Source organism: Triturus cristatus, chromosome 6 (genome assembly GCF_964204655.1).
Source record: "Triturus cristatus chromosome 6, aTriCri1.1, whole genome shotgun sequence".
Lineage (NCBI taxonomy): Eukaryota > Metazoa > Chordata > Amphibia > Caudata > Salamandridae > Triturus > Triturus cristatus.
This window is the reverse complement of record NC_140589.1, coordinates 451504431-451531573: the sequence shown is the minus strand read 5'-3', so window position 1 is coordinate 451531573 and position 27143 is coordinate 451504431. Positions and strand designations below refer to the sequence as shown.

Below are 27143 nucleotides of genomic sequence, written 5' to 3'. Positions count from 1 at the left end.
GCGTTAGATAAGGTGCTGCGAGATCAAAAAAGTGTGCGTCTAAGTTTTACTCGAGAAAAGTAAAAATGCGGCGAGACAAATGTGATGGGACGCGGTGCGAAAGGAAACTATTGAGTGCTCGTGGTTGGGGCATTGTTAAAAAAGTAATTTAATTAGTAGCCTGGTGCTACTAATTTTGGTGACATTTGCTCAAAACTTGTTGCTATCCATTACTTTGGAGAACATTTTAGAGCCACAATTTAGGTTTCAATAATTTTGATTTGGATTTAGCAACTGACAAGTCGCAAGAAAAATAATTGTAAAAGAAGCAAGGGATCTGAGAACATTCCTACTCCCCCAGCAGTGCCTTTTTCTTCCTGTGTTTGGATTCAGATCCTAGAAACAGTGAAATATGAGCATTGCTAAGTAACATCTCTTTTTCCTAGTGGCTTCTTTCAAGATCTGCTTTCTCTCCGTTAGAGTGAAGTTAGGGTCACCGTGCCACTTGAAGCCTGTTACGTCTTAAGGTCTTTCTGAGTGATTATGTAGCACTGCACAATCAGACGTCGCTCTTTCTCCTGGTGCATTTTAAGATGCCCATGAAACATTGCCTTGCTGCACCTCCACATAGATCACAGGCAAGATCCCCAGTGCTTTCAGCTGAGCTCCTATTCAGTTCTTATCAAAGGTCTTGATCCTGTAATCTGTGTCTGACCGCACAGAATCCGGCACGCCCCGGCCACCCAGAAACAAGAGGGCTCCCCAGTGTTGCCATGCCTGGTATGTACAATCACTCAGCGGTTGGGAGGTGCAGAGGGTTCCAAATTGCGTGACATTAAGAACATAGTTGGCAGTAAAGCCGTTCTAAAGGGATGCAGCCCTTTCCCTCCTATCTTACATATCTCTTGGATTGTTGCAGGCAGATCTGGCTGCTGGTGGCTTGGTGCAAGAAGGGAGACATTAGCAAGGCCTAGAGAGGACCTCCGCTATCTCTGACCCGCAAGTCACTATTTTTCGCTGGCCAACATGATGCATCTTGATTTGTCTAGTCAAATTAGAAATTGTAGTACATCATTGCTAAAGTATCACACCTGAAATTAAGAAGAAAGTAAATAATTTGGTAAGCAAATTCAGTATTTTGGTTTTGAAAACGTTTAGAAAAAGGATCTTGTGAAGCCATCTAAGCAAAGCAATTTGTTTCTTACCAGGGGTTTTAAATTGCCGTTTCAGAGAGTGTCACACATTGCTTCAGTTTTGGCATTTACCTTGTCCTAACATAACAAAGAATGCATATAATAGTGACTTTATCCAGAAGTCACCCTGCAACACTAAGATGAGTGGATGTGGTGCAGAGGGACAATGGGAAGATACCAAGAAAGATTTGTGGAGGATGCAGATAATGGAGGCGTCTCCAGTGAAAGGTACTTAAGAGGGCAGAAGCCCATATGGAATAAAAAACAAACTCAAATTCAGGAGTCCTGGACAGAGGAAACTAGGGACAGTCAGTGTGAAAATGGGCACCGAATGTGATGGAGCATTGATATCTCAAAGCATTGCAATACCACCTGAAGAGTAATCAGTCACCTTCTACAGTAGTGTTCTTCTGCTTCCTAGAATGACCAAGAACAGGTGTCTACCACCTTGAATTTGAAAGACCTGAAAGGTAAGTAAGCTTTTGCTCCATCTTCTATTTGCCAAAAGCTTTGCACCAATTTCCTTGCTACTGTAAGGAACCAACAATGGCTGCTAGAAGCATAGTGATGCCTGCGACACACTGGCAAATGTCACAAGGTGCAAAGCCACACCAGGTGACAAATGGACATGATGCTCAAGAATGCTATCAGGAAAGCTGTTAGGCCTGAGGTCACTAACTAATCAGGAGTGAATGAGGAAGTCATGCGAACAGACAGTTAGCTACAGCAGAGGTTAAACGAGAAAGGAGAAGCATGCAAAAATGAACAAATCACATGAAGGGCGTGTGTAGGAGCTTGAAAAAAACACACATAACTATAATGGTGCACGAAAATAGACAGAAGCTTCTCATGTCCAACTGCAAAACTTACATGTCTTTCAGTGTCCTAGCAATGTATATTTATTGGCATTTGTCAAAATAAATCGCCTAAAAATACATTATCAGTATCAATAGACAACAGGAATTTCCATCCACCGAAATTCACTGTAGGCACTAAATGAAGGGAGGTAAGAGGCGGTCAAAGCAGGGAAAAGGGAAGAAAAACACATCCTTGGCGTTAGAGTTACATCGTGTGGCGTTCAAAGCAACAAAAATATTGACCAAAAATGTGTTTGACGTTCTCTTTCTAACAATCACTCTGAGATTGAAAACTAGATGATAATATGTTCTCAGAACTTAATATCTTACAGATAGCCTCAGAAAATTGGAGCAGATAGTATTTGCTTGGGAATCCCATGAACACATAAAAAAAGTGTTGTGTTGAAAGAGTTGTGGACTGAGGTCTTGGGTTGTGCACAAACCGATCAAGGAGCAACACAATAAGTCACATCATTTCTTATGATGAGCATTAGGGGCTAATTTGTCCTTTATGTCATTACAGAGTCGGTGACTTAAGAGCATCAACTGAGTCCTTTCAGGCCACCAGCACCTATCATAGGATAGCATGTCAAATGTTCTTTACTGTAAATCAAGGAGAGTTTCAAGTGGTTGGGCACAGCTGCTTTGAGTGATCAAGCATTGCCTTCGAAGCAGCGAGAAAGATGGGTAATTGCCTGGCTTCGGGTCTCCATTGCCAACAAATCGAATCTCCCAGAACCATGCATTGCTAACTATAATTATGAATTGTAATGCACCACACAGTAGCCCTGCTGATACTAAAGGATGAGTTGCCGGTTATAGGTCAATTGCATAATGAAAGCACTTTATGGTGATTTTGGGGCCCCAGACTGGATGTGGATTCTCTACAAGCATATGCACATACCCAGACATACACACATAGAGATGCACGCACACAGACACATATAATGCCGCATTCGAGCACTTATGCCCAGTGATGAGGACTGACTAGAGGAGTGCCACAAGAATGAGAAATGGAGACCATAAAATCGATGGATGTCAAAGGGAAGGTGTTTCTCCTGAAAGGAAAATGTTTTCCACAAGACAAAGAAAATGAAAGTTCCTTTACCTTCGCTCTTTTCTCGCCATGCAAAAATATACCTGGGTTTTTTCATTTGAGAAAATAGAATTGGGGGTCCACCTGGGCGCTTCGGCAAGACAACTCAACACCAACCTTGACTGGGTGGGTCTCCACCTGGGCGCTTCGGCAAGACAACTCAACACCAACCTTGATGACATCCTATGTGTGTTGCTTGAGCTGCCTAAGAACACCTATTTGGCTATCCTAAATGTTTACTCTAGACCTTCCCGGGGTGGTCGGGAATCCACGGTTATAGAGCAGCTAAACAAATTTATCCTGTCTTTGGATCCCGGATACTCTATAATTGTGGGCGGCGATTTTAACTGCCAATATGAACCACTCAGTGTGTCGGTCCTAGATGATCCATCTGCCGAAAACGAACATCGGAACATCCCCGATCCGATGCTCCCCATGGTCAAGGCCTGGACCCCTTTGGTTCCTCAGATCTCGGCCCTTACTCTCTCATTATCCTTGAGGGCATGTAATGGGAGATTTGACTCCGACAGACCTGGTCGAGCCACCTTTAATAGAATCGGACAAACCTCTATACTCGATTATATTCTCATTCAAACATGATCATGGGACATGGTGCTGGATTTTAATGTGATTGAACGCGCTGACAGTGATCACAATGCCTTGGTGGCCACATTCAAACCAGGTAGCTGGGGCATTAGTAGCACTAGTCAAAATACCTTATCACCTACATTTGCGCAACCTTTAATCTTGCGCAACAATGGACGAAGGGTTAGATGGCCCCGCATTGTTGCAAGTACAAACAAAATGGCTGAGATCTATCGCCTCGCCCTACCCCATCTTCAAGAAATGTCTGAGGTTGGTTCAAATCGAATTAACACAGAACAGGTGACTGGACCCACAGGTATTCACCTACAGTTAGTGGAAAAACTCTCGAAGGTGTTTTGCTCGCAGGGGAATGCGAGGCCCCATCTGCCCAAAAGGCATCTGTGGTATTCTGCCGAGTGCAGGAAATCAAAGAGCGATTTGCTCTTTGCAATTAAAGCCCTGGACAAAAGCAGAATTAAATCTTTGAGGGCAAGGCATAAACAAACTTTAGAAAGGGCTAGAAAGGCATGGGAGGCCGAGACATGGGAGGAGCTGAGGTTAACCTTGCAGGCCAAAGACTTAAGGGTTTTTGGACCATTGTTAGTACGGGCAGGAAAGCACCTGGTACCACCTCATTCCCAAATATATCCGCAGCGGTATGGGAAGTTCATTATGGGGGCCTCTATTCCGACCCTAATGACAATTTATTACCTATAACCACTTCCCCTACTAGACTTGCTTCTCAAGCAGAAGCCATTTTGGCAATAACATCAAAGGAGGTGGAATCGGCTATTCGCCTGCTGATACCCAACAAAGCACCGGGACTGGACAAAATCCCTGGCGACCTCTACCGCTCGGAACCAAAGATCTGGGTCCCGTACCTTTGTGCTCTATTTAACTCTATACTGACGGGTGCGGAACTTCCTGAGTCTTGGCTTGGTGCAGAAATCGTTCCGATATTTAAGAAAGGCTGTCCTTTACAACCTTCAAATTATAGGCCTATCAGCTTAATTGACATCACACAAAAGCTGTTCGGCCGTATAATTCTGGACAGATTACAGTCTTGGGAGTCGGAAAACAACATCCTAAGCCTTTTGCAAGCGGGTTTCAGAGAAGGCATTTCCACTGTTGACCAGATCTTTCGACTTCAGATCATTCACTGGAAGACCATGTATCTAGAGGGTGGCAGCCTCTACCTCATTTTTGTTGATCTGAGGTCGGCATTTGATCTGGTACTGCGAGAAAAACTGTGGAAGGTGATTCAGGCTCTAGATGTCCCCTTGTATCTTCTGGACATTTTGAGCAGGCTCCACAGGAAAAATTTCGCCCAGGTCAGATGCGGAAAACATGGCGACCTGTCCTCCCGCTTCCCCGTAAACCGTGGAGTCCGACAAGGATGCGTGTTGGCCCCCACGCTATTCTGTCTATACATTAACGGGCTCATTAAACACCTGGAGGGTATCAGGGATACAGATGCGCCAAGACTCGCTACGGGCCTGGTGCCAGCGTTGATGTTCGCTGACGATACTCTGTTGTTGTCCCGAATGTCAACTGGCATCCAGCGCATCTTGGATGGCTTTGTGGATTTCTGCGCTGAAAGGGGCTTAGAGATCAATTTAGCTAAAACTAAATTCATGATTCTCAACCCCCCCCAAGCATACACGGCCTAACCCAGTTTTGAACGGCGTATACCTTGAGCGGGTGACAACGTTCAGTTATCTGGGGATTATCCTGCAAGAAAACTTTGGATGGGGGGGACAAATTGCCAACTCTGTGTTGAAACTTGCCCAAACCACTGGTGGAATCTCACAAGTATTCAGAGGCTCGGTCTCCAAACCAGTGGGACCAGCGATTGAAATCTACAGGACCCAAGTGAGAGCTGCGTCCATTTATGGAGCAGAATTGTGGGGTCACTCAAGAACAAACAGTCTAAGTAGGACTGAAAATTCTTTCGTGAGGAGTTTGCTGGGTTTACCGTCTAGCTCCCCGCTGATCCCTATCAGCTGGATCTCGGCCTGATACCTGTGGACCAAGTGGTAATGCTGCGCCCACTAGTTTATTGGAAGAGACTTTAGTCTAATGCAGAGCTGGGTTCTTACCGAGAGGAATTTATGGGGGTTTGGCCCCTATTAAAGCAAAAGAACATTCCCTGGTTGAGTTTTGTTAAGGATGCCTGTAATAAGATTGGTCTACCTGAACTATGGACTTCCCCAGAGACTTCGTGTCCGGCCCTACCAAAAGAAAAATTGGCCGAACAGGCCAGAAACCATCATCTCATGTGTCTACATGTACGTGCTGAGTCTGGGAGGTTGACGACCGAGTTCCTACAAATGAAAGACAATTATAGGAGAGAGGAATTCCTAGATCTGGTCAGTCCCCCGGTTGCTAGGAAGCTCTACTGCCAACTGAGACTGGGATGCTTGCCACTTAGATCGTTTACCTCCAGGTGGGCCTTAAATAATAGCACTGCCTGTCCGGCTTGTGGCTCTAGTCTGGAGGACGAAAAACACGTCTTCTTTTTTTGTCCTATTTACCATATCCAAAGAAAACGTTGGGTTAAGCCCATCTGCATAAATCTTGGTTTTAGAGAGTGTGAGCATGCAATGAGAGTCCTGAAATATGATACCCAACCCCCAATAGTATTTGCAGTTTCCCGGTTTTTAAATGCTATGTGGCTAAAACGCAGGAATTTTTTTATAGTCCTACATTGAGTTCTGATCTCTTTGAATGTTATGCAATATTTTATAACTGTGATTTAATTTGCCTATTTTATTTGTGTATTGTGATAACTTATGCTGCTTTTATGGCCTTTGAGCCGAAATAAAGTTTAATAATGGAATGGAATGGAAAATAGAATTCTCAAAATGTTTCCAGAGTTATGTTTGGAAAGATGTGCCTATAAACTCAACAAGTTTTGAGGATTCGAATAAGTTGTGAATCGACGTTAGACTGACGAATTCTCCTGAAAAGCCATACCTCTGCCTTCTTCAAAATTGAGTCTATTATGTCATCTCCCAAATGTGCGTGCAGTTTTATACACATAATAAATAATAGTCCCTTATCGGCATGTTTGCAGCAGGTATACATTGACAATGCCCTCCCCTGAAAGCCTTGCCTAGAAATCCGTGGACAGGCCCCTGGGAATTCATTTATTGTCCCAAGTACCTTCCCTCCTGCATTCCACGTGGTCACATATTCAAAGCTTCTAATTAAATGTTATTTCATATAGTGGTGCTAGATTTATACCGTTTTGAAATTATCTGGTGGTTTCCAACAAATGTACCATATACAACCAATATGCAATTTAGGTGCACCACACTTCACCGGGCTGCCCATAAAATGAACTGAGTTCAGATAAATATATATATATTTTTTTATTGGATATGTCAAGATCAATAAATTAATATATGAAACAAATCACCTATTATTTCCTGTACTTCATTCTGGTTCATTGCCGGCTTTGCTGCTCTGTCTTTTGAAGACGACGATTTAGCTCCGGTCAGGCTGTGCGTGGCCATATACTCGTGGGTGTAAAGAGCTTGCATTAAATCATTGATAAACTTTTGGGGTTTACTCTTGTTACAAAGCGCTATTTGCCATTTTTCAATCTTAAACTGAAATATAAAAAAGACATTGACAAGTATGTTACAACTATTTGTAGATACCGTAAATACTGGTTATTAGTACAGTCTGAAATCCAAACACTTCTGAATTTGGTAACTTTTATTAACTTTTATTCAACTAACTGAAAATAAAATGCCAAACTGGTACAACACATTAACTTTCGAGGTTGCTCAGTCATCTTATTTAGACGATATTCAAAAGGATTAAAAGAGTTGGCCAAGAGAGCATTTTTCACATGCACTGAAAACAAGCATTGGCAAAGCCGAAATGTCTCACCTAAATGAGAGCTATTGGCTTTTTCCATGTTCTCTAGCCATGTTGTACAGCAGCGTGGCTGAGGTGCAGCATGGCTGAAAGTTAGAAAAAGTGATAGGACTCGGCTAGTGCTTGCTGTGTCACATCTATTTTTTTCTTGCAGGACGAGAGGGGACAAGCAACAACCTAGGAGGGAGGCAGGACAAGCAATAACAGCGCAGGAGGGCGATGGTGGGGATGGGGCAAGCAACAATAATACGAGTGGGACAGGCAAGCAACAACGCAGGAGGGAGCGGGAAGTATGAGCCGAGCAACAACAATGTTGGAGGGTCGGGGAAACAACAACAATGTGGGAGGGGACTGGGCAAGCAGCAACAGCGCCCACAGGTGCAGGAGGGATCGGACAAACATGTAACAACTAACAACTCAGGAGGGGGCAGGAGAGACAACGCAAGGAAGCAGCAGTGTGAGATGGGGTGGGCAAGGCGCTGCAAGCAAGCAACAACACAGGAGCAGGAGGATGGGACAGGGCAAGCAAGCAACAACACAGGAGGGGGCAGGTTAAGATGGGTAAAGCAAGCCACAATGCAGCAGGGGGCGGTTTGGATGGGGCAAGCAACAACGTGGGAGGGTACAAGCAATGGGAGCGGGGGAGATGGCCTTCAAACACATGTACTCTGATGGAGTTGCACAACTAAAAGTAACAAGCATTTGCAATGCAATCGGTCTCGCCTTTGGGACCTTATATGTATTTAGCTATGCAGTACATTTGCCGGGGTGCTGAAACATCTACTATTCTTTAACATGGAGGGAAAATAAGCACCAAACTGCGTGATACACCAGGTATGGGAACACACGGAGAGAAATATTGCCTTTCAGCAGGCAAGAAGGATGTGCACAGCCTCAGGCGGTATCGGAACGAACCGGGGGTAAGAGAAGGCCATGGGAGGATGTTTGCATACGGCGTGCGCTTGTATCTCCTGCGAATTGGCGGTGCTTTGACTGTGTATACAGGGTTCGTCAGTGTACAGCAGAATTCTGTAACCCTGTGTACAGGGGGAGGCTCTGAGTATACGCGCTCTGAGAGTCCGTAACTATGTGCACTGTAAGATCCGCTTTGTACAAGTTTGATTTGAGTACCTCTGTGCACAGTGAGTGAATGCACCCAGTATGTGCCTGAATTTATTTCTATGCACACCAAGGGTCTGTGTTGCGTGTGTGCCTGTGGCTCTTATTTCTGCGCCTATGTATGCGTGCAGTGAGTGACTGCATCTTAAAGTATAGTGAATGTCTGTGTATTTTTTGGGAACAGCCTGCACCTCTGTGTACAGTAAACAAGACTTCTACCTCTGGGTTCATGTGTGTCCTCTTCGTTGTGGAAAATGATAGCCCTGTAAAGCCCACCTCTACCTCCATTTTCTCGAGTACCTCGAACGATTGTGTACAAATGTGGCACTCCCCCTGTGTCAGTCAGTGTCAGTCAGTGTCAGTTAGTCAGTGTCAGTCACTGTCAGTCAGTCAGTGTCAGTCAGTGTCAGTCAGTCAGTGTCAGTCAGTCAGAGTCAGTCAGTCAGAGTCAGTCAGTCAGTGTCAGTCAATGTCAGTCAGTGTCAGTCAGTCAGTGTCAGTCAATGTCAGTGTCAGTCACTGTCAGCCAGTCAGTGTCAGTCACTGTCAGTCAGTCAGTGTCAGTCAGTGTCAGTCAGTGTCAGTCAGTCAGTGTCAATCAGTTTCAGTCAGTCAGCCAGTGTCAGTCAGTCAGTGTCTGTCAGTGTCAGTCAGTCAGTTTCAATCAGTAGTGTATGTCAGTCAGTGTCAGTCAGTCAGTGTCAGTCAGTCAGTGTCAGTCAGTGTCAGTCAGTCAGTGTCAGCCAGTCATTGTCAGTCAGAGTCAGTCAGTGTCAGTCAGTCAGTGTCAGTCAGTCAGTGTCAGTCAGTCAGTCAGTGTCAATCAGTAGTGTCTGTCAGTCAGTCAGTCAGTGTCAGTCAGTGTCAATGAGTGTCAGTCAATAAGTGTCAGTCAGTCAGTGTCAATCAGTCAGTCATTGTCAGTCAGTCAGTCAGTGTCAGTCAGTCAGTGTCAGTCAGTGTCAGTCAGTCAGTGTCAATCAGTCAGTCAGTGTCAGTCAGTCAGTCAGTGTCAGTCAGTCAGTGTCAGTCAGTCAGTCAGTCAGTGTCAGTCAGTCAGTGTCAGTCAGTCAGTGTCAATCAGTAGTGTCTGTCAGTCAGTGTCAGTCAGTCAGTGTCAATCAGTAGTGTCTGTCAGTCAGTGTCTGTCAGTCAGTGTCAGGCAGTCAGTGTCAGGCAGTCAGTGTCAGTCAGTGTCAGTCTGAGTCAGTCAGTAAGTCAGAGTCAGTCAGTGTCAGTTAGTATGTTAAAAGGCTGCGCAGAACTACAAAAATGGTGCGTCCGCCCCCGGCTGTAGGTTACGTCCGGAGCATGAAACTTCCGAACTCCATGATGATGATAAAAATAATAATTCACCCTATTAAAATTAGTATTAATAACAATAAGAATAATCGTTATTATTATTAATAATGATAGAAATCATTCAGGACAATATCTGTATAATTATTTTCTATTATTGTTTGCATCATTATTATCGGTTATTATTATTATGACAGCAACAATAATAATAAAAAGAATGTGCAGCATTATTATCGGTATTATAATACCAGCAATATTAATAGTTATTAACAATGAACTTCCACTCAGCGACTTTGTCCAGCTTGAACAGGTGTAACAAAAATGGCGCCCGCAGGGCAGAGGTCAGTGCCTTCCAGGGCTGCACTGCCGACACAGCCTGCCCCGCGCCGATCTCAACGTTCGGCGGGCGGTCCTACTCTGGTAAAGGAAGGCTGTGGCCCCAGCTCTCCTGGTGGGCCGGCTACCCATAGACATGTTAGTGTTTATCTCATCAGCAGTGCTATTGCGTAGGGAAAAGCGCTGCAAAAAGGATACTTGTAGAGAAAAACAAATCTGCAAAGTTGTACAGACTTACTGAAATATTGTGTTGTGTTAACCAAGATCTGTGTAGCGCACTGATGCCTTTCACATGGCCTGCAGCACCTTCGATTCCGGGGCACCCTTTACGGTTCTGGAAATCTCTTTAAACGGCGTCAAGGTGCTCTGTTGTCAATGAATTCCCTATAACTGGCCTCTCTGCCATGACATTATTGGCACACATTTATGACCTCTTGGCACTCTCAGCAGAGAGGCCAAGGAATGAATGGGCATGGCAGTTCAGAGAGAGGAGGTTTATAATGCTGCACTGGCACAGTTTGAGTAAATGGTACTGTTGTGGAACACTTTACGTTTCAATGCTCACATACTAGTGACTTCATTAGGGCATGTTCCCTGAGGCCTTTTGTTTTTCAATATTTGCTGAGTTGTCAACTAAAGCATAATATTTTAAATGGACAGGAATAAATAATCTGTTCCCACGGCCCCTCCCAATCTTAGTTTACTTTTCAACTGTGTCGGTTACCCTTCTCTCTCAGCCTTGATGCTCACATTTGATGTCACTCATCTCAGACAGCTGTGCCTACATCTGCATTCCTTCTCTCTTCACAGCGTACCAAGACGGTCTTAAACGAGGACCACGCATGGGAGCAAAAAACAGTGACTGTGTTTGATTTTGAGTATGACAGATTTGAAAGAAAAAACGCTCCTACTTTTTCCATTATAAGCATCAACTTTCAAGGAACCGTCTGCGAAAAAATTCCATTACGATAATAGACAATTACAAACTGAAGAAAATAAAAAAGTGCGTACCACCTAATGAGGGAGAGAGTGTCACGCTGCCGGTAAAAGATCAAATCCCGGTGGGCGTGGCCAAAGGAGACAAGGCGGCAACCAGGATGGACTAAGAAGCCTCCTTCACAATCAGAAGCCAGCGTTTTGCATTGAAGATGACGCTGGCCAATTAAAAAGATGGGGGGGGGGGGGGCTTCAACTCCGCCTCCGAGAGCTTCGGAATCTGTATTGATTCCAAGAAGCTCTCGAATGCCGAGAGCAGCGCATGCGCTGCTTTCGACAGCCGAGACCTAAAAAGTAGCTCTGAAAGTGCAAGTAGTAGAAAAACTCTGAGCGAGGAAGCAGTACTTGGGTCATGCCGCAGGAGAGGGACAAACACAAGAAGAGAAAGCAAAGGCAGGGCGCGCTGACCAAGGAGAAGCAAGGAAAGGAGAGACGATGAAGCCAACCAATGGAAAGCAATGGAAGGGCTCTAAGCTCCTTCTAAGTAAGCAACATGTCTCTCAAACTAGAGCTCATGTGCTGTCTCAGACCAGACCTATAAAGATTTACATTCAGATCCATTGCACTTGGAAGTGACAACTTGAATTTATGAGTACCTGACATACATTCCTCAGAAAGGTTGACTTATGTTTGCTATCACCTTCATTTAAATGAGGGCTTTGCAAATGAATCCTACCCGATGTCTGCATTTCCTGATTGGGGCTATTACCTCAATTACAAGTGGGCCATTCCGTTCTGATATATGCAGTAACCCCTGTTGCTGCACGTATCAAACTTTTGAGCTTTGCACTATGTGTCATTTTATTCAGGTACATTTCAACATTCAGTCTGCCGATTGTAACGCAGGGAAATTGCCTGGTAAATAATAGTGTGGTAAGTTGTGAGTTCTTTATGCAATTTCCCATTTACCTGGTGACATACTGCCCCTAGTAATAGTGCATCATGTATCGTTATTTTCCGGATACGGGTAATACTCCACTCTTGTATGAGGCAGTCTTAATTGGGGCCCTAATGTATTTCTCTAACAGAAACTTGGAAACATCATAATAAAATGTCTATTTTACACTATTTCACAATCCCAAGTGTGCTGCATGTGCTCTACTACATGGAAAATGGGCCCGCAGATCCAATGCTAGGAAAAACACAACATAATGCAGTGAAATTTATAAGCCTGGTCCTTGATTAAATCTAAGCACTTTATGTTATCTTGCACCTTATTTTCAGATTTTAGAATCCGTTTTATACACCCAGTTTTAGATGGGAAATGTTTTGAAACACACCAAGATTTACTGTTTTTACATTATGAGTACCCAACAATTTGTTACGCAGTATTGAATGTAAATCATAAAAGCACAAAAATGACAATACATTCAATAAAAATATGTCATGGAGTAAAATGCATAATTTAAGTAAAATACTCAAAATCATTAAAAGGATGCTAAATCCTATAAAACCATAAGAAATACAAACAAATACGTTAAAAAACGAAATAGCAACTCGATAAGACTATTCCAGTGTACAGTTCTTGGCAAATCTGTCATAGCCAGTAGCGGTCCGTGGAGGGAGTTCGGTGGGGTAGAGAGGCGGGGCGGGGAAATGTAAACACCGGAATATGGATGAACGGAGGTAAGTACACATTTAAATAAATAAAGCGAATTCCTTTGCGCGCGCTGCATCGCAAAATGCGATGCAGCGTGCGCAACAAAATTAGTTTTATTTATTTAAATGTGTACTTATCTCCGTTCATCCATATTCCGGTGTTTACATTTCCCCACCCTGCCCCTCCTCCGCCCCGCCTCACTGCCCCACCGAACTCCCTCCACGGACCGCTATTGGTCATAGCCTCAAAAGAATCCCACTCCCAGCCTACAAGAAAGATAAAGTGCATATGAAGACGCTATAGCATGAGCTAAGAATTGATACACTCAGTTATCCATATCATTTCCGTATTATGAGGGCTCCTCTTATAAAATGTAAGACAGCAACACAAATATCAAAAGAGTAGAGAGACTGCAAGTGACTGAAACCTTCTCTATAAGACTCATTTATGACGTTATGGAAAGACAATGATGAAGTGCAACTTAGTATTTTATGTTGACTTTATTGTGTGTCATCTGTTTGTAATCTATTTTTTACTCTGTGCTTTTATGGTCTTTTTGACCGAATAAAGATTATTTGATGATGATTAAATCTATGATGTGCAATAGTCCAAAATGAAGTATTTTTTCTACATAGTATAGTGCATATATGAAAACCAACACAATGACAGTTCCTGAATTAATCCAAAGTTCAAGTCTATTTTGGAAAAAAAGTAGACTTCAATATAAATAGTGCGCACAATGTAATCTATCTAATAATAATTCCTAACTTCGCAGCTTGTTTAAGTCACTTCCAGCCTTAATAAAACAATCTTGTTAGTAAGGAACAGAATATAAGAAGCAGTCTCTAGTCAGTTCAGTTCAGTTCAATAAGCTTTATTTCGATTTAAAATTAAATCATTAGAGCATTACATTTAAAAGAAGAACCTCCCAACCAGTCAATGCAATACACAATCTTCAAGTTCATTACAATGGATTAATAGCCAACTCCTCTAGTTTTTCGTAATCTCATTGCTGCCTTCAAAATGTTTAGAACACAGAATAATTTAAAGTGATCAGTAGACATTTTTTAAAACAGTAATGCCACCCTTACATGTTTAAACTTAAGTTTCTTAAGCAGATCTTTCAGATACTGTCTCCTTGGCCCGGCATAAAAAGAGCATAAAAATATAAAGTGAAGGGTATCCTGTGGAGATCTATGATCGCAGCCACAGGGCCCTTTATCACTAAGTTTCTCAGTAAAACCCTCTGGCACTGCTAATAAAAAGTGGATAAGACCAAATCTAAAACGGGTCATTAAAAATCTTTCATGTGGGTTAAGTACAAAAGACAGATAGGGTTCTATACCAGTGGTTGTTTTGACCAAGGCATGTTCTCTCACAGTCCGCTTTAAGAGTTCCGCCTTTTCACAGGTGGTAACCAGAAAATTAGAATGCAAGATCTTTATACTCCCCTTGTCGCTGGGCCTAATTGTCTCGGGTGCACTGTACAGTTCCTCACGTCCCAACTTCATAAAGATGGTTTTGACGTATCGCAGCCACGGGATTCTGCTGCTATGATCCAAGTTCAAGCAGTCCAATAAAACAGATTTTTTTAGTCCAGAGTCTTCATTGAGCCAAATTTTAAGCCAGCAAAGGAGAGGTCTGACGGCCACCAAGTCAGAGATATAGCTGACCCCCAACTCCTCGTGAATGCTGAAAGTAGGTGAGCTAGGTGGAACTCTCAGCAAGCTTTTCAGATATTTATTTTCCACAGTTTAAAGTTTCGACGTTGCTGTGAAATGCCAAACTTCGCTACCATATAGAACCACTGAACAGCAAATGGAATTATACAATTTGAAAATAAGACCGGGCGTCCAGTACCCCAACAGTGTGGCATAGCCCTTGATGGACCCTGTAATCCTGGACATGTTAAGACATTTTTCGTCTATTAAATTTTTAAAATTCAGCTTTACATCAAAGGTTATGCCTAACCGTCATCACATATGATTTAGTGAGATTAGTAGACATGTCCAGATTTGTCATAAAAGTTGTAAAACCATCTACTAAAATTTGTAGTGCAGAGGGAGTACGAGCCAGGAGAACAGCATCATCTGCATATAATAGGACTGGAACTTTACGTGAGCCTATCCTAGGGACATCTGTCGCAATACTGCTAAGAGTGGAGTTCAACCCATTTATATATAACACAAATAAAAAAGGTGCAAGAATGCAACTCTGGCGCACCCCACTCAAGCATTCAAAACTTTTGGTTAGATGCCCCGCGGGCGAGTACCTAACTACGGCTGAGGTGTCGGAGTGAAGAGTATGCAATATGCCTATAAGTGAGGAGTCAATCCCCATATCGCCAAGCAGTGCCCACAATTTGCTGCGATTCACACGATCAAACGCAGCTGAGAGGTCCATAAAGGCCAGAAATAATTATCCCTTTTTGGCTATAGTGTATTTGGCACTAATTAAATATAGGTTGAGACATTGGTCCACTGTGGACTTTCCCTTCCGAAACCCATACTGGGTTTCGGTAATCACCCCCTTAAGTTCTGCCCAGTCCTCCAGTCTGTTTAAAATCACCCCACCCAAAACCTTCATGGTGGCGTCTATTAAAGAAATTGGACGATAACAGTGGGGGCTGCCCCTATCTAGTCATTTGAGCGTTGTTTAAGAACTGTGGGGCAGATTTACAAGCCCCTTGCACCACTTTTGTGTCACTTTTAACATGGGAAAAGTGACGCAAAAGTGGCGCAAGGGGCTTGTAAATCTGCCCCTGTGTGTCTACGAACGATCAAGCACCATCAGCACCAAAAAATATGTATACAGTTCCATTGAGAAATGTACGGGCAATTCGTTGCTGGCTCCTGAAAAGCAGCGAATCCACAGCCGCTTCAGTATGTCACTTTAGAATGAACAGGGGCACGAGTAGGGACTGGAAACAAAAGATCCAACTCCTCAGACCAACATACAGGAAATTAATAAGAAGGGCGCAGTTAAAGAAAGATGAACTTAATCAGGCAAGCCTTCGCACTGTCAGGAAACTAAGGGGCTCGGGCAAATGAACAATCTCACCCGGGGAAAAGAAAAAGAAACAGTAATAGCACGCCAAAAGGAGTGGGGGAAATATTTACAACAATTTAATAAAATGCCAACCCCCTGTTGATATTGCCTAGAAGACCCGGGGATACAGAGGTGGGGACGCTGGATAACAGTGACCACAGTGATCATGAAAACATGTTCTCAGATGGCAGCTGCCAATGGCCTATTGCTGAATGGATGAAAGAGGTTGCTAAAGCGGGGCTCAAGAGGATGCGGTAAAGACCACTGCCATGCATTTACAACGGGCAATGGGGCAGCTAAAAAGGAACCTGACTGGCCCAAACCTGCAACCTCTGTTAACCGTGGTTGCTACTAAAGTGATGCCTACCCTATCGTATGGTGCTATAATGTTCAAAGATCACTTATTCGAGCTATTAGACAAGCTGCAAAGCACGCAATACAGAAAACTGTTTGTGAACTAACCAATCCCAAATCAGGCTGGAATTCAACATCCTGAAGTAAACCCTAGGTCTGTACGCGAAACGGATAGCATACTGCTTAAAATTACTAACAGCTCCACTCAACACTCTAACGCAGCTGGTTTGGAAGAAAAGCCAGGAGCCATACTCTGAATGGGGGACATGCCTAAAAAAGGCCATGCAGGTTTTGGAATTAGAGAACGTTATGACCTCCCGAAAAAGCCATTGCCAAACTTGCAATGAAGAACGCTAAAGCCTTATCTCTGATAGAAGACCAAAAAGACCTAAGGAAAAAAAGCACGGCAGCTGAGTGACAAAACTATATTCACCAGGTTGCCTCCCAGCTTATCTGTGCTCTTCACTGCCCATCAGAGCAACAACTAACTTCATGAGATAGTGATTCGGCTTGCTCCCTTTAGGATGTTACTGGGTTGGACGACAAAAGTGAGAAACAAACAAGCAATGGCGATTTTGTAGCAAAGCAGAAGAGACACTGACGCATGTGATCTGTATTTGTGAGAGTGTAATTCCACTGAGCAGACTCTGGCTCTGAACAATGTTTTGTTTGGTTTTCTCCGAACATCTATGCATTCCCCTAGTAGCCCGTTTTTATCAATCCGTCTTGCCATTTTACTGGGCTTCATCCACACAGCCACATTACTCCATTGGTACTCAGCATTTTGATAAGAGTTTGCCTTATGCCTATTCCTCCCCAAAAATAGAAAGTTCAAACCACCCGCCCTCGGTGGGGGCAGAATTGGATTTATATCTTTGACTTTCCTTTAATCACGATTATTCTTATGCACTACTTTCAGTGAAGGACACCACTCACAGTTTAACTTTCCAGCTTATCTTTCCTTTCTTCTCTTAAGTCTGACTGATTAAACAGCTGAGTGTATGCATTATGTGTTTATAGGCATTTTACATTTGACTTTCCTGGTGAAGGAGCTTGGGTTGTCGAAACACGCATAGACTCAATCCTACGAAGATTCATCCATCATTAAAGCCACTTTATTGTCTCTCAGATTATATACATTGAGATATTCTATGATTCATTGTGTTAACGAAAAATTATTCCTGTCAATCATACAATGTGATCCAATCAGATAAATACCTACATTATTGTAAGAGTTGTATCTAAACTATCAAATAGTATCACACTCATTTTGTATTTTTGAGCTTGTATAATTCATACCTTGTCTATGGTATGTTCATTGAGATGAGAGGCAGTTTTGCCATGAATTATTCTGTCTTTAATTTGTCATGTAATTGTACAGACACTGTATATCATTGATTTTAACGATATTTTGATAGAATATTTTAGTTTTGTTTTCATGTGTACGCTTGGCATTCTTAGTAATGAATTAGCAATTACCTTATACAATGCTTACTAAATAATTTGTTTCCTAGGGATTTGTATGTACAATTGTATTTTCCCTGCCCTGGGAACTGATATCAGTAGCAGGGTGTCCTGATATATACATTAACATGGTTGAAGTAACATCAATCAGAGATCATCAAATCATGTTGCTCTGAATCAGTTAATATATAGGCAGCTAGGGGCAAGGGTGCGTGTGAGGTGGGGTGCTGTGCCCTAGGGTGCCTCCAAGTGATCTGATGCAATAATACGTTTTGGTATACCGCCTGTAGATGAATCCTCCAGAATTTAACTAAACGAACAGTCAGTAAAAATTCAACTCAGTTCAATTCTTGAAATGTAGCTAATCCATAGTCACTTCAGTAGGTCTCAGGTCTGAGCAGTGGTATGCAGCTCATGCCACCTAATGAACCAGATCTAAAGTGATCCCTTTCTTATGTGGTGCAGGTTACAATAGAGTAAAAGGATACTAGCAGTATGGTAGAAAGGAAGAGTGAATGTATGTGGCTGTCTCCTTGTTCTTCCTAATTGTTCTTTGGTACAGATGTTGTTAAAGTGAGCATCAAAATGACATTATCTTCAAACCTCACCATAGATGGGCAAAAAACTCATATTTATTTGGGTGTTCTTGGTCTTACTGGTGTAGGTGCAATGATGTTGCCAGTTTCAAAATTCTCTGTGGTGAGATATGAAACTAATATTCCTATTCCAGTTTTGTTTCTAAGTTCCAGTATCTACAAGAACTTGAGTTTTTGAATTGTACAGCAATGTGTGTTTGTACCCCACTTTAATACCATCTTGTATGACATGTATGCTTTGCAAGACGTAGTTACCAACAATCATTTCAGGTAAGTTTTTTGTGGTGTTAAATCTGTGTTTGTCTATTCTTACATGTAGCTTGTTAGACCTGAAAGCCTTAGGGTGGTCTTCCCTCCAACATTTTTTCTACCTTCTTCACTTTTCTGACCTCGATTTTGCTGGCTTTAGGACTCTGCACACTTTACCACTGCTAATCAGTTCTAAAATGCTTGTACACGCTCCCCTAAACATGGTAATATTGGCTCATCTCCAATTGGCTTATTTGATTGACTTATAAGTCCCAGGTAAAGTGCACTGCATGTGCCCAGAATCTGCAAATTAAATGCTACTAGCGGGCCTGCTGCACTTACTGTGGGTAACAGCTAGGCTTTGTGTATTCCCTCTAGACGGCCACACGCAATGTGAGCTTAGGTGTGACTTGACGGGCCATCCTGGTGGGATGGGAGAGAGCAGCTGGACCCAGCCTCACTTACACCTGAATAGGCTGTGTCATTTCCCCACACAGAGAGCTGCATACCCACCTGTAGTGAGTCGGAAGCCAGGGTAGGAAGGGATTACCTCTGTGCACATTAAAGGCATGTTTTTGAAGTCTCCCCCACTTCAAAGGCACAACCGGGTTTAATTACTGGACCTCTGGCACCACAAATTAAGCACACTTCTGGACATGTGAAGATTCTGCCAGAAAGAAGAACTTGTGTGGTGCTGAAGGACTGTCACTCTGCTGGACTGCTGCCTTGCCGGATTCCTGCCTTGTTGTGTTGCTCTGCTGCCTGATGTTCCCCTGCCTGCATGAGAGGGACTGGACCTGAATCACTTGAACCCAGAGTGACTCCAAGTGCTAGCTGGCTGGCCTCCTGATCTGAAGTCTCAGGGACATAAAATACTTCCAACGACCTTGTTCTGCACCTGTACTCTGCCATCTGTGAGTCTGCCTTGCCAAATGGTGCCACCCCAGTCCTGGACCCTTGGAAGTGGGTCTAAGGTGTTTTCTCCAGCCAAACCCATGCATCTCCTGTCAAACGAGTGCCCCACTGCTGTTGCGTGGATCAGAACCAGCACATAGCTCCTGTTGTGAGGATCAGAACCAGTGTATTGCTTCTGTTGTGTGGCTCAGAACAGACGTATCGCTCCTGTTGCATGGATCAGAACTGGCGCATCCCTCCTGTATCATGTATCCGAACTGGCACATCTCCTCTGCTGTGTGGATCAGCCCGATGCATTGCCTTTGGAACCACCACTGCGTGATACTCTTCCCCGTGCAAAGTCTACGCATCCCCGTTGATGGCATCCTCAACACCAACGTTGAATCACCGCACCGCAGCTCTCTGCTGATTGGAGCCAACGCATCGCCGCTGCTGTGTGGATCAGGACTGGTGCATTGCCGCCACTGCATGTCTTAATACTGACGCATCGCCTCGGCTGCACCCCGCATCTTCAATGCCTTCAGTGTTTAGGTACTTTGGCTCAGAGGACCTCACTGGGTCCCTTTATTCAGCTCGCTCTCTATTGCGGTAGGCCTGAACTTTTGACTTTGTCCTGGTCTGGTGTGACCAGATATCCCAAGTAAGCACTTATTGCTTCTAAATGCTATTTCACAGTTAATTTAAAAATAATAATAATAACTCAAGTTCTACTTATTGGCTTTTAGTTGTTTTGGTCTTGTTTTATTTATTAAATCAAACTCCATTATTCCTACCTGGTGAGGAATCTTTCTGTGTGGTATTCTCACTGTTTTACTGTTTGAAGTGTTGCACCAATACCTTACACATTGCCTATAAATTAAGCTTGGTTCAACAATGATGTGATGGCGCACTTTGTCCCATTAAGGTGTTAACCAGTGAGGCTGCAGTCTCCACTTCAGGTATCCCGTTCTTGTAGTCTTTTGAAAGGCTTTAAGAGGACATGAAGTTTTCTGCACTTGCAAAGCCAAGCTGAACTTCTCCTCAGAAGCGCATCAAGGGTATGTAACATAATGGGGTTTACATACTTCAAATGTCCCTGCTCAGCAGCTGTAAACCATAGGACTCAAACTGTGGAAGTAGTGATCACGATCATCTGACATTGAAATGTTGGTTCAACTAGAATGCTCCACTGGATGAATATTTTAAAGGTCCCCAAAATAAAAAAAATAATTTCATTTTATCAAAACTAATATTGAGATGAGGGGTATACAAACAAAATGCAGTACATTCAAAGATAGGGATGCTCCTTATCATTAACTCCAAGTCACACTTGAAAATGTTGGTCAGTTTACAGTTAATTGAAATGTGTGTCTAGGAGGTAGCAATTCAGACAGGTACTCATATAAGCGCTACCCTATATGAAAACACAGTTTTACTTTCCATGCCATTGATGTAGGTCCTATCATCTGCCCAACTGTTACTCCACACATATGCAACAAGCAGACAGGAGATAAACCACCAGATTGGCATTGTCTACCTATGGCAAAATCAGAGTTTTGTTCAATAAAGAAACACCCAGGTTTGAAATTTAAAGCAACGCTTCTAAAAAAATTGATTCCAGAGTATTTGTTTGTGAAATGTATTAAAGTAAGGACAGTGTGAAAGCGCACGAAAGGTTAAGGGTATTGGGCATAGGGGTTAAGTATTGATGGTATATGGTTTAGGGTATGGCATTAAGAGTTAAGGGCTTGGGGTATGAGGCTAATGGTTTGAGGTACACAGGATACATGTTAAGAGTTAGGAGTAAAGGGTTTGGGTATAGGATTAAGGGTATGAAGTGCAGAGATTAAGGGAAGGGGAAGGTAGGTTAAGAAAATAGAGCTGATGGTTTGAGGTATTGGGTTTAGTTACATGTTTGAGATATAGGGACTGAGGAGCAATACGTTCCGAAAGATGGTTTAGATTAAGGGTATAGGTTGAAGTGGTAAAGGCTATAGGGTTAGATGTTAAGGGTACAGGGTTAGGGTGCAAGGTTAGGGGTGTAGGGTTAAGGGCTGGGTGTGAGGTTAGGGGTTTGAAGTATATGGCTAAGATTTTAGGATATGTTGGTTGGGGATGTGAGGTATGGGATTAAATGTATGGGGGTAGCTCATGATTCAATATGTTCAGTTGTAAATATGTTTAATCTACGATGTGATGGTGAGTGTTACAGTTACATTTAACCAATCTGTACGAGAAAAAAATATGAAGGGCTGCTATTCATATCAACACTGCACTTAATTTATTTCAGCAGTGCATTCTTTAGTTTCACAGTGATGCAATTAGAAGGGTTAAAACGAACTGATGCTGTTTATCAATTTACCAAAGATACAAACTGCAGTTTTATCTGCAATACTCCTCTCCTTGGTCTAATTCCTCCCTTTTAACACTAGTGGTATTTATGTACAGATTGTGCCCACAGTGACTCCATTACAGTCATATAAAAACAGGGCAAGTGTTGCCATCAAATACAAGAAACACACATAACAAATGTGTAATCCAGGAGGTATTGGTAGTTTGATGTATTTATCAAATATTCTATTTATAAATGTATTTATCAAATATTCTATTTATAAATTTACCATTTGATGCACTGCATACCATTCAGAGTCCAGGGGCTCTTAAACCAGAAAAACTTATCAAAACACTAACAAAGAAAAACATCACTGACCTGCTCAATAACAGTTGGCTCCTCTTTCACCACAGTTAGCAACAGTGGAGAGTTGCAGTTGCTCTGCTTTGCTGTATTGGACTCTGTCAAAGGCGTATTTTGTGTTTGCCAGCTGGTCTGTGGTGGGATGTTAGAAGCGGCTGAGTTCAGCCCGCCTTTGAGTAGTGCATCTGCCATACTCACAAGCTCCTCAAAATGTGTAACAGCTTTAGGCAAAACTGAAACAGCACAAAACAGTCTGTAAAATACGTATCCATGGCAACGAGTTACATAGATACAACAGTTATTACATAGTAGAACAAAGACCGTGGGCCATTAAGTTAATCTTTCTCTTGCCAGAATTTAGAGTCTTAGCTCACAGCACATGAGCTATTCCGGTGCCAAAGGAGGGGGAAAGCAAAATGAGTCCCAAACAGCATACAAGTCTGCGAGCATCCCAAAATATTGACTGCACAATGAACATGTCTTTAGGGAGTTTATTCAACAGAATAATTGCTCTCATCAAAAAGAACCTTTTCCTTTGACAGTGACTGAAACTCACCTGTTGACCTTAATATCTTCTGTGAAATCTATATGTTGTTCTGTGGCTGCCCCCATACAAGACCCTCATATACCCCAACAATGTACTTATACAGGGAAATTGAATAACCTTATTTTTAAATTGTTTTTATAACCAATAGCACTTTACCACAACACCAAACCATGTTAGCCCATTTCAAGACTTTCTCAAAACACACAACTTTGTAAGCATCTCACCAAAATATAGGTATTTATGTAATGTAGGATTGTATAAGGTTACAGACAATGTTACAATATTACATTACCAGTTACATCCTTCTTTGCATGCAAAATTCAAATTGGAAGCTGTACCTCTGAGTCATGTACTGGTTTAGTTAAACGATAGAATTATTACACAAGTAAGGCTGAACGGAGGGGAGGCTTGTTGACCGAGTTCATTCGTTTCCTTCTTTTTGAAACTGGCAAACGAATACCCCAAAATTTTACTTCATAAACCCTGCCTACATCTACCATCTGCATCCCATTTTCTTATGCAGTCACCAACTACTCTGTTCCTTTAAGGAAAATGCCATTGTATGCAGATGTACCAGTGAACTTGCTTGCATAGTTTTGACCACACCTCTATAGCTTTCAGAAAGGAAAACACGACTTCACTTTTTAGATGGTCTGAAAAAAATATGTCTGTCAAAGTACACTTAAAGTAAATAATTGAAGAATCGCAGATAAAGAAAATAGTCCCTTTAAAAAAAAACACAATTAGTTATATTTTATGAATATAGCATTATTCTACTGACTGCTAAATAATACGGAAATGTTCACAATTCATTGTGTGAATAGCCATGGAGATCAATGCAGAAGGATGATCAAAGGCAAAGTCCAATGTGACTCTGGGATAGATATGAGGGCACAGCACGATGTTACAGAGCAATACAAATAGCACAAGATCATGACGATATAACCCAGTTTAACATGAACGCACAAAATACGACACATCATGACAGCACACAACACACAGAAATATGCACCACAGTACAATGACACAATAAAAAAATACAACTGACCACGATACAGCAAAATAGTGCCCTACATCACAGCAGTGGAGCAACACCACTATAATACAAATCAGGAAAGAGTACAAAATACAAAAATAAAATAACTCAACATCACTACAAAACAAGATCATCGGAATAACACATCAGAATGTAAGAGCACAATAACATATCACAATTCAAAACAAAACATGCCAAAATCCAGCAACAGAAATGTGCAGCACCACAACAACATAAGACAACTAACTCAACAACACAGCAACAAACTTCACCCATAACTCAAGCTTCTCCTTCACCCACTTCACTTGATTGAAGTAGGCATTTACTACTCTAATTTCTGTTACACCATATACCGTGTAACCTGTTTGACTTGAAAAAGGACACTGTCGCGTGCTTCATATATGAAAAATGGAGTGCACCGTTGGAGTATATAGTGTATGCCTGTCCATCCCTCAGGAGGCCATTGTGTTGCTATAGCCCCCATCCTGCGGCCGGAAGTTATAATGCACTGCAGCCTCTCTCGGGGTTCATGGCTGTACACACTATTCCCCCTTTGGCAGTCTCCCTAGGACAGATCCAGGCGCTGATCTCTCCCAACTCAGTGACAGCTGTGCTTACACGTTGTTTCCTTTGTCCATACAACTCTGCATTCATTGTGTCTGGGTCTCTGTCTAATAATTCAATCTAGAGTGGGTCAATGTCAAGAGGCAATTTAATCTTCGAAACCATTTTAGAGATAGGCCATTGTCATAGCCTGCCAAATTCAAGTCGTCCCTTTCCTTCCCTTTGCTTCTCTCTAAACGTTGTTCATCGGCCTCCCATTTTCATTAATTCAATACGTCCTTCCTAATCACCTTCCATCCGACAAGGCAGAGCATCCTAATAATAAAACATCTCAATTCTGACCACGGATCTCCGATTTGGAGAGTTGCCCAGTACCTGAATGATACCTTAGGCTTTCATAGAAAAAAGCGCAAGCAAAGGACACAAAATGTAATACATTAGCAGTAGAAATTTTGTGAAAAAGCTATTAGACTTTTATTATCAGCATTATGTATGCCGAGGATCGAAATCTTTTTACCGCAATTATTCTTTCTTTTACTGTTCCCTCAATTTTGTGTATTTTTTCCACAATTATAGTTTTAAGAAAGACGTGTGTATTTTTTTTATACATGTTTTTGTGGATGAAAGGCCAATAGCATGAAATATATTTTGAATTTGATTACAATAAAATTGAAAAGTATATAGTTTGTAGTGAATTGAGTAATTTAGCAAGATATTTTTAAGGCTGTATAATAGGAAAGAAAATGTTACTTAAAAACTAAGACAGCCATCAACAGATATAAAAACAGCAGCGGAAATACTATACTGATGTCCCCCTCCGGCAGCTCAAAGTATTAAACACATTTCAATTTCAGTCACGACAATTGCTTTACAATTATCAAACCCAGGGGTAATTATTTCTCCTTAGTGGGAGTAGGCCTAATGCTGGTAAGGGTGACCACTACATCTGTGCTGCATCACTACTTGGGATGTCTTTGAAGTTCTAGATCAAGTGGGAAGGAAGGGACAGAGGTGCTCTTACACAAAAGTTGGAACTCTGGTAATTTCAAATTACAGGAAAGACATACTATCACTAGATTTTGCTGTGAGTAACTTTGCTGAAAAGGTAGGTGGAGAACAGTATAGGGGAAATCTATCATAAGTGTGCTTTAGGATAGAATAGTATACCAAACAAATCTCAGCTCACCCTCTACTGAGTTGCTTACATTTATTTCTAAGAGATGAACAAGAAGCATGTTCGCCTCTGTCTGAGTTTCTGTTGTACGGAAACTGCGTACAAGAGTGGAACCAGAAATATTTTCAACTTGAACCGTGAACTCCTAGGGTACACTGCCTGTCTGCTTTGAGGAGTATGCCTAGTGTGGGAAATCCAAGTGCCCGAGAAGTCCTAAGTAGCCTGATAGATGCGAGGAACCAGAGACTACAGATGAAAACTCTTGTACATTGACAGACTATTTGCATTTACCACTAACCTTTTTGTGTACAAGACAAGTGATAAAGAACTGTGTGGTGTTCCACTGAACTTTTGGTGTGTCAGGGTGTTTATCTTTTGGTGCCTAGCCAGAAAAGGCTACCAGCCTAAAAAAGCTAGAAGCCTCGCTCTGTCAAATCTTCATCCACAGTGTTATCTTCACCTGGGCTTAGAAAGAAGCCTTCCAAGGCCAAACATATTCTTTTGGTTTTAATATTTCTGTTTAGATTTAACCAATTTGTATCCAAATCGATCAATAAATTATTATCTTTCCAAAGCCTGTTCTTTTATTTTCTATACTTAATCTTTTTCATCTATTATTGTGGTTAGCAAGGACTTATTTTATGAGCTTGGTACATTCATTACTCTTTTAATGCTGTTTCATCATCGAACCCAATAAGGGTTTCACAGGATACCTGTAAGAAATCTTTGGCCCCCTTTAAGAGGGTCCTGTATGCAAATTATTGATGGAGTACGCATAACACATTGACCATTCACCCACTTCAGCCATCCAGGAGGATTCCTGATAATATCTAAGGTCAACATAAAATTATGAAAAAGTAAACAATAATAATGAAAACATGTCATCAACATTGGAGACAATCCTCATTGTCTCTGTGATAAAATACTGGCAGATATAGCGAGAATTTTTTCTATGATTCAGTTGACAGGAACGTTATCAAAATGATGTTCTAAACAACAATATTTAAAGTTATACCAGGAATCAAACAGTAGTGTCATGTTATGCTATACTCGTAAAAAGATCCCTTACCTTACACACTGTATGAAACATACCCAACCCAATTGTGAGACATTTAGCACTTTGTACAGCATTAAACAGTAGGTATGTGCACATCATGCAATGAGTCCAGTCAGAAAGAAGGCACCAAAGGTCAGGCAAGGTGATCAAAGGGTACAAACACCAAAAATGCTTGGTTCGCTGGGGAGACAGAGCAATGCCTGCTGTTAGACCTCGTAGGACGGGGGATGTAAATGCATCACCTAAGAATCTCTTTATACAAGCTTGGAGGGTGTCCTTTATTTTCAAATCATGAGAGCTTGTTTCTGACTGTCACTGTCAATTTTTCCATTGCATATAAATTAAAGACTTTGACTCACAACAGATTCATACTGGAAACACGCTGAGATCAACGCTCTACTCAAAAAACCCAAGGCAGACCCAAGAGACCTCAAGAACTTCCGGCCCATCTCTCTGCTCCCGTTCCCAGCCAAGGTCATCAAGAAGATCGTCAACAGACAGCTAACCCAATACCTCG

At 42.2% G+C, this 27143-nt stretch overlaps 1 protein-coding gene across 1 annotated transcript in view; it reads right to left on the bottom strand.

The window, feature by feature from the left end:
• Positions 1–27143, bottom strand: part of BEND6 (BEN domain containing 6) — a 281971-nt gene that overhangs the window by 22541 nt on the left and 232287 nt on the right. Inside the window, exons 6-7 of the mRNA XM_085609193.1 lie at positions 22264–22481; positions 7132–7324 (exon numbers count right to left, since the gene is read on the bottom strand). Of these exons, the coding sequence (XP_085465319.1) occupies positions 7132–7324; positions 22264–22481 (411 nt within the window). The remainder of the gene's footprint in view (positions 1–7131; positions 7325–22263; positions 22482–27143) is intronic.